Raw genomic sequence first — 9,393 nt, 5'->3', positions numbered from 1 at the left:
CAGAAGTATCTAAGATTCTGAACAATGAATTTAATTATTTTTTTAATCTCAAATAATATTAAATAGTTTTTCATTTATTAATTTATATTTTGTTATTCTTTTCGCTCATTTTAAATGGTCTCATAGCAGAAATATCAACTCCGATGAAGTTATCGAAAAATCCTGAAAAATGGTTTTATGAAGTTGTTGTTTAGTTTTATAAATATTCTTTGATATTTTTAAAGTATTCTCTTGATTTATATAATAATAACATGTATTAATTATATCGCTTTGAAAAAAGTATGTTTTGTTGTTTGAATTTTAGTAATTTTTAAATTTAAAAATATAGAATGTTATAACATTACGTAAATAATATGCTGAATCGAAGAAATTTGAATTTCGACTTTAAACAGAAAAAATATTAAAATGTTTGTACTCACATATAAACAATATTACCTTAATTTTTATTTTAAAATAAAAAAGTCATAGATACTTAACACAAATTTACAACTGTGTATACACTATACAAATACAACAAATAAGTTTTGAAAAAAAAATTATATTAAGAATTTTTCAGCTCTTTGCCTCACTATTTATAAGTAGGTACCTACGCATATCTGAATTTATCAAGAGAAGTGGCCCGGGAGTTAGGTGAATTGGGTCCGCGATAATTTGGGTTCGTTTTAAAAGCGGTAAATTAAGTCCCGGGTACAAAATGGTAGTAGGTAAGTTGGGTCCCGGCTATAAAAAGGTAATAGGTAAGTTGGGTCCCGGCTATAAATCATTGGTGCAATTAGGTCTAAAATATTAAAAACTTAAAACTTTAATATTTCATATTTATATAATTTACTTTTGAATAATTGTTACAATAATACGTCATATTGCATACAGTTTGATACCCCGTGTGGACACCAATTAATTCTACGCATGATGTTAATGTGTGTATAGACAGGTATATTGTAAAATTTGACGTATTATATTACTTAGCGTATTAACATTTTTTCCCGGTACACAATTTTTTAATTATTTATACCATATATTGTAAAATTTGACGTACTTTATTATTTAGATTATTAACATTTTTAATATTATTTATACCACATATTGTAAAATTTGACGTACTATATTATTTAGCGTATTGAAATTTTTTTCCACGTACACAATTTTTTAATCATTTATACCATAAAATATTTATTGAGAACATAATATTATAAAAACCACATACATTTTAATTTATATATTATTTTCCAGGACTCAATTTACCAACAACCTTTTTTTTTCCGGGACCCAATTTACCAACCCTGGTGGGCCGGTCTAATAATAATTTCTAGTTCCACCTTTGTTATTAAATAGTGATATTCTATAACATTTATGTTAAATGGCTATTAATAAAAATAATATATAACTGTCTGTCAGCTTCGTATTGAAACAATTATTATAATAGTAACTATGTGACGGGAATGATTGTTTTAATATTTTAATATGAAATAATTTTGTTTTGAACTTGCATTTAGACATCAGCATTACGTTTTTGTTAATTAGAGATATTTTTACTCAAAGAAACTTACTAAACTACTGTTAAAGTGATAAGATTTCCGTTCTATATAATCAATAATAAATAAACTTTTATAATAAAATATACATTATTAAACATGTACCACTCGTGTTACTACATCTCTGAATCAACTGAATCAACTGAATCATTAATATCACTGACAACGGCGTGGAAAGTATGTAGAATGATTGGTCTTATGAATATTGTAAGTAAAAAACAGTTAGTCAAAAATACATAATCTTAATTCTTTTCAATTATTGGAAAAACTGAAAAAAACTAATTAAAATTGAAGTAGTTATCTGTTACACAATTTATAGATGTAATAGACTTGAATTTTTTACCGTAATTCAATAATGAATAATGACAAATAACGATTTGAAATTTATGCAAATGTATTTACATATGCATTTAATATTTGAAAATGTAGTTTTAAAAATTTTATTGCACTTTTTAAACTATATTTTATATACATTATTTTAAAATATTAATCTTTGATTTCCTTGAAATGCAAAAGACTTGCTTATGCTTATAGTTCTATGTCATCCATAATAATAGTAAAATTGTTTATATTTTTTTTCAAACCAACGATTTATTTTTGAATTATGTGACTGTTAAACTTATATGATTGATGACGAGGTACAGCCGAAATTTATTTCAGTACTAGTCTTTTGATTTTTATGATGGTCACCGATATATTTATGTGTCATAATATTTTCCAGATTTATTTACCTTTGGAAATAATCGGACTTATCATACATACGTTCCACGTGGCATTTAATTTTAATGGTATGTATGAAAAATTATTTCTAATATCAAGTTGCTCCGAAAAAAAGTATTGATAGAGTCGATATATTCGCCAAACTCCTTTATGTTGTGTTGTACCTATACTTAAACATACTATCTCTTGATTTAGACTACGTTCGTAAAACATATTTTCTATAATATAATTGTATTTTACATGACAATCAATAATAGTATTAATATGAGATCACTTTTTTTGTTTTAAGCTATTTTGATTATTTATTTATATTTATGTGAATTATTTAAATTAATGTATTAATGTTTTTAGCATTTACAAATACTAAATTTCATTTTTTATGACAAAAGTAAGTATAAATTATAAGATAATTAAGTTCACAATTTATGTTTCATAGTTTCTTTTTCTAAAATTATAATTTTAATCCTTACAGTACTACATATGTATTAATTAAATTTAATTGAAAATATGTAATATTATTTCTTAAAGAATATTTCGGAAATCCAGGAGAATTTAAAAAAAATTCGGCAATCAACGTTGTAATTGCCATAATGATTTTACTTGGCATCATATTATTACATTCCAACTATGAATTATTTCGAAACTCGGTATTTATTATATTATGAATAATAAGACTTTTTAAAGTTGAAAAATGTTCTTTTTTAGGCAAATAATGTAAGTAAGGTTAAGACATGGCTGGTACATCATACAATTGTATTTTGTATTTTTCCAATAATCAGTATCATCATAATAATATTTGAATGTCAAGGGCTAATTTCAGAGTTTTTTGTGGTTTACATTTTAGGTATGGTATTTATTAAAAATATTTTATAATTTAAACCGTGCTAAATTTATTTATAGTACTATCGATACAGATACTTACTGTCAAATGGTTATCTCATCAATTAATGCCCGTAATATGATGGTATATCAACCCTAAAAGTTTAAATCTGAAAAATTGGCAACAACATCGACGGAAACACAAACATTTAAGGATCAATTATAAATATATACGTTTTATAGTTTAATTGATAGATGTCTACATGTCTAAGTCATTGAATGATCTACAAAGAAGTTTAACTTCCAGATAATTATGGAAGCATAGCTTCCAAATGTCTAAATCAAACAACTAAACAAGCACAATCTTTGGTTACAAAAAGTGTTTTTTAAATGTACTAATAAATAAATTACAATAATTTAAGAATATCATTTGAATATTCATTATAAACCAATAATTTTACGATACGCCTGAATATTTAATAATAATCAATTTAAAACCGTGTGCGTTAAGTAAATTGTAATTTATAACAAAATACGATAGATCAAGCACAAACTTCAAATAAAATATATTTTTTAACGTAGAATTAGTATAATATTGTTAATTAATAAACACAATAGAACATCAAAATACATTTTTAATTTAGTTAAAATTGTCACAGCTGTGATTTGTGTAAACTGAATTCAAATTTAAAAAAAAAAAACTAAATAACAATATATCATATGATTTTTACTAACATTACCAACATTTTATAATTATTATAATCAATCATAACACCAGAAGAAGAAGTAACAGATTATCAGTACCATTACCATAGATACATTTAAATAGGCAATATATATTATGTAATTGATATGTATAAAATTTGACGAATCGAATTAAATGATTAATGCGAATTAAAAATGCGTTTATATGTACCTAACTCTCAAATGTTTTTGGTCCCAACAAATGACACCACTGCTGCGTCGCTAGAGAAGATCGCACCGCCTACCCGCATAAAATCTACAAATCTAACCAGAATGTTTTGTTTACGCTTTTTATTATTCAAGTCATTACTGTAAATGGTTTTTCGTTTCTCTTATCGGTCTAATCTCTGTATTATCTATATTCAACGGTATTACTATAATATATTATATATTATAAAATATATTTTTAATTTTACGTGTTTATGACTAATGAGTTTTGAGTTAATATTATTAAAATTGCGTATACCTTCTATAAAATTACTTCCCGTACTTGCAGTTATAAATATTAAACATTTTGTTTTGTCTCAGTGGTCAAAGCAAAACAAACACCTAAATGGCTATCGAGGTAAAATTTTGAATTAATATTATGCAATATTATATTATGTAAATAGTTATTTTGCATTGCTGTCTGAGGAATAGAATGATTTTTTTACACAATCTGTGTTTACAAAAGCTTCTATACATATTTTTAATACTAATATATTGCCAATTTCAATCTTTACTAGGTATAAAATTTAACTCAATTCTAAACATGTGTATTATTTTATTGAAACTGTAATATATGGTATAATAGCTGTATTTTAATATCAAATAGATTTAATTTAATTATAATAGTGCTTTACATTTTTAAAACAGAAAAATAGTTTCATGATAATAATCATGCCCATTTATCACTTATGTGGGTAAATACAATTTAAGCATAATTCAAATTACTTAATCCTTAAATATTCAGAACTTAATAGCATTTTATAAATACTGGCATAATAATTATTTTTGACTTTAGTCTATAATTCTTACATATTGAATTATTGCTATTGTATTTCATATCATATTTAGTAGGTAAATTGTGTAGTACCTATTCACTTCAATAAATAGTACAAAATAGATAATGAAGATAATATAAATAGATTTGTATTTAACCTGTACATAGTAAATGTGCGTTGAGGGAGACATAGACAAAACATCAGGCCAGTTAAGCCAATAAGCCATGATCTGACCTAAATAATAATATAAAATAAATCAACAAAAACTCATTTATGTGTATGCTGTATAACAATGCCTTCTCAATATTTCTTGATAAACAAAATAGAAATATTAATAATAATAAAAATACGTACATTTCTTTACAAAATGTTTATTATGTATTAAGGAAAATAGAATCATAATAAAAATTATTAATCAATAATTACTATTACTACAGTAACTAAGAAAAAAAATGTTTTCTATAATTATGAAACATTGAATATCATAATAATTTTAGTCTTCATTTATTTAAAATATTTAGGATGAAAAATTGGCAATTAAAAGACAATTTTTGGGATATATTCATCCATTAAAATCTATCACTAATGATTTGGATCAAAAAGAATGTTGGATAGAACAGATGAAGTACTTGATTTTAGACTTTAAAACTCTTCTCAATTTATCATTTAAAGAGTAAGTATAAAATTATAATTAATATATATTTGAGTTTATTATTATTATTATTTAAATGCTATAGATTTTGGTCTACAGTTGTTTTTAACAAGCAAGCTACTATGGGGTTATGTACATTTTTTCAAGAAGGTGCTCCTCCTCACTTAATGGATCAACTTCCACAGGATGACGATATGTTAATCATTTACCACGAAATTAATCATTTTGCATATGAATTATTTAAACGGCTTACAACATCAACTGAAAATGAAGTATTAATATTCGCTATTTATATGAAATTTATTAAATTTTTTATTTCATTTTATTAGGAGAATTATATGTCACCTCATCATATGTGGAGCTTGTTATATAATAATAATATCATAAGTATTACCATGTTGTTTGATATATGTTCTATTTATGGCCAGTCACATAAAAAACAATTAGAAATAATTTTCAAAGAATTGTTTACTTGTGAAAAATTATATGAAGAAAAATTAAAACACTTAATTAAATTAACAATTAAAGTGAGTTTTATAAAGAAACTAATTAAATTTATGATCTATATTTAATATTTTAAATAACAAAATTGTTAGTGTTTAAAAGAGTTTCAAGATAAAATCGAATTAGATATGAGCTGTAATGATGACATAATATGTCAAAGAAATAAAACTTCTACTAACATTGAAGAAACAAATCTTTGTATGATTGAAGATGATATTAATTTTTTATTAGACACATCATATAGTATTTCAAATTTTTTGGAAATTTATCCAATGGCCTCTATATTTTTCTATCAAGATAAATTACATCTTAAGTATTTATGACATCTAAAATCTTATTATTTATAACTAACTTCTACTTTTAATTTTTCTTGTATGTTTGTTTAGGATAGCTTCTTTTTATCATAATATAAAACCTCTAGTTTATAAAAAAGTAATTGCTATAAATAAATTAGAAAAATTTCAAGAAAAACTACATGCATCAAGAACATTATTCATAAAAACTGTTCGACAATGTTTAATTCCTATAACTACCCAAATTACAAATGGGTAAATATATTGTATATATCTATCATAAGTAAATTATATTTCTAAAAAGAATAAATATTTATTTTTCATAAAGATCAGAGAATGCAATAGAAGAATATTTAGATGTTATCATTGAGCTATTAGTGTACGATGAATTTGTCAATGACTTTATTGTTGCCTATAATTTAATTGATGATATAAAGGAATATCAACAATTAAACAAAAAAATGTAAGTTTTTTAACGATTCATAGCTTATTTTGAAACATTTTAATGTAAAAAAAATACTTCATTTAGAGACTCAATAAAATATGATTATTTATTAAAATCATTAGAATTAATTAATAAACCCTATGCTGAACTTAAAGAAAATGAATTACAAGAACAACAGTTGGAGGTAATTATTGTATAAAGTTTAATGATTATTTCTTGTATAAAATAATAAAGAATTTGTATTTTTAGATACAAACCAATAGTACAAATATGGAAAATGCCATATTTCAGTCTCTTATAAATAATGTAAAAGATATATTGCCCCATTTAAAGGATGGATTTATTCTGGTTAGTAAATTTATATTTTTCAGTCATTTAATTATAAATAATGTTTCATTTTTTGTAGAAATGTCTAAGATATTATAATATGGATTCTGAAAAAGTTATAAATACAGTCTTGGAAAATAATCTTCCGTCAGAACTTGCTCAGTATAATTCAAATCTCTCTTCTATGTCAGAGTATGAGAATAATGCTACTGATTATGACCCTACAATTAATGGGTAAGCTGGGTAGGCTTTATTACTCGAAGGAATAAAATTTTTATCAATAATTAATGATAATTAATTTATATTAATATTATGTTTTATTTTTACTAAGATGTATGAAACTTGAAAATCTCTGCCTCTTAGACGATAAATCTTTCCGAAATGAAATGCGGCCATTTTATGAAAAATATAATTTAACTGAAATGACAAGTTCTGAATTAAAGTCATATTATAATGATGAAAATGAAACTTCAAGGGAACTTGAGTATGCCTTACCAGAGCCAGAAGACGAAAATAAAAAGAGAAGGCCCGATGTTATACCAAGGGTTTTAATCGAGAAAAAAGCTATAACTGAATGTATACAAGAAGAGTCTTCAGATGACGAATCACAGCAACTATTAAATTTTGAACCATTCTGTGAAAATCCTGAAGATGTCCGAAAACAAAAAGCTAAAAGATATGCTTTAAAGCAATCTGATAAATTCAATCAAAGTAAGTGTTTCCCATGTTTGCCAGTAAAAACAAAAATAAATAAATAAATAAATAAAATTTCTATAAGCATGTGCTATTATTTAAGGTAAACCAAAAGTAGCTTCTTCCGTATCAGCTACCTCATCCAAGTCAAATGATGAGTTGAACAGGCAAAGAAAAAATGAAAAGAAAGCATTCAGTGGGAATCATAACAGAAGAAATGCTGCAAGAAACAAACAATCAAAAGGAATGTTTTGATGCTTCTGTGCCTTATATTTTCATTTTAGAATAATTCTACTTATAGTCTATACATGTTTAAATATTTTATATTACATTTATATTATGTATTGTCAAAATATTTAAAATCAAATATTTAGTTCATAAATATATCATTTAATAAATTGTATAGAATTATTTTCTTATAGGTAAAGTAAGTCCTTACTTGACAATTTTTCACTATTGTCCTAAAAGTTTATGTCATAATGTTTTGTTTAACACTGCAATAGTTTCAATATAATGTTTCTTATACATGTACATGTTTATCAAATCATTGATTTATTTTTATATTTGTATGTAATTTAATTTTGACAACCTTTTCAGTTAATACTGTTTATTACTATAGTTTTAATTAGCATAATTAATACATAACTAAATCTAATTATAGGTCTTTGTTAATTTTAATACAATATGTAATTTAGTATAATTTTTATCATACAATTTTAAATATTACATTGTTATTTATTGGCAGGAACACATTTACACATTATAATAAAGTGTATGTAAAAACGGTTTCTCTTAACGTTGTGTTTTCCAAGAACCTAACCTCAATGTTAAATGAGGGCTCGCCAGCATATATCAGTATTAGTAAATTAAAAATGAACAAATATAAGTTATATTTTTATTGTAATATAAGAATAGTATAAATTATACAAATTATACAAATTAAAAATAATAACATTATAAAAACTTAAAAAAATCAAACAATATGTCAATAATAAAAACAACAATTGTGTATTTTTTTGAATAAAACACAAAATGGATGCAACATTTGTATTATTTATTAAAAATTTGACTTAATCTGTAAATAATTATTAATGAATTTAATAATTTAACCAAATTATATATAATATGTCATTATTAAATAGATATTCAATTAAAATAAATTTATTTAAAAAAAAAAATCATTTAAAAATAGTTGAAATTCAGCTGAAAAAGAAACATTACATAGATTTTAAGTATGATGTAACTTTCATTATGTAATGTAAATTATTAATTTAAAAAGTTTTCATAAATAAAATATAATTGGTTACATTTAATATACCCAATAATGTAAAGGATTTATATTAAAATAAAATTTTATTAGGAAACATATTTATTATTTACTAAAAATTAAAATGTTTAATTAAAATTTCTATTATTTACAATAATAGATGAAATTGAGAGACTTACTACTTACAGGTATAACGTTAGTTAGCTAATGCTGCGTAATAAAAATAATGTTAAAAGTTGAAAAAAAGTTATTTAATTTTTTTTCATTAAGTTAAAATTTTTGCATATTTTCAAAACATAAATTATACTAAAAAGTAATGAAATACTACTTATATAGTATTATTGGAGCGTTCCACATTTTAATTAATATTAAAAAAATAATTAAATTCATTGTTCAGAATCTTAGATACTTCTG

General features: G+C 23.3%; 1 protein-coding gene across 1 annotated transcript; it reads left to right on the top strand.

Moving 5' to 3' along the window:
* The first annotated feature begins 4,239 nt into the window (after positions 1–4,239).
* On the top strand, positions 4,240–8,012 carry LOC112602997 (activating signal cointegrator 1 complex subunit 2-like). Its single transcript, XM_025351393.1, has 12 exons — positions 4,240–4,380; positions 5,320–5,471; positions 5,536–5,722; positions 5,780–5,977; positions 6,047–6,267; positions 6,341–6,502; positions 6,576–6,710; positions 6,777–6,876; positions 6,942–7,040; positions 7,099–7,253; positions 7,351–7,730; positions 7,816–8,012. Exons 1-12 carry the CDS (start codon positions 4,369–4,371, stop codon positions 7,965–7,967), a joined length of 1,953 nt encoding a protein of 650 aa, XP_025207178.1. The 5' UTR covers positions 4,240–4,368; the 3' UTR covers positions 7,968–8,012.
* Positions 8,013–9,393: the final 1,381 nt, after the last annotated feature.

Source organism: Melanaphis sacchari, unplaced genomic scaffold (genome assembly GCF_002803265.2).
Source record: "Melanaphis sacchari strain LSU unplaced genomic scaffold, SCAv2.0 Contig935_pilon_pilon, whole genome shotgun sequence".
NCBI classification, from domain to species: domain Eukaryota; kingdom Metazoa; phylum Arthropoda; class Insecta; order Hemiptera; family Aphididae; genus Melanaphis; species Melanaphis sacchari.
Note: the sequence above shows the minus strand (reverse complement) of the source record. Positions and strands in the feature narration are given on the sequence as shown.

Bases quoted from the DNA above. Each gene is read 5' to 3' on its own strand.
- LOC112602997 (XM_025351393.1), top strand. The intron at 5,723-5,779 runs GTATTAATATTC...TCATTTTATTAG, and splicing joins CAACATCAACTGAAAATGAA to GAGAATTATATGTCACCTCA. The intron at 7,041-7,098 runs GTTAGTAAATTT...CATTTTTTGTAG, and splicing joins TAAAGGATGGATTTATTCTG to AAATGTCTAAGATATTATAA.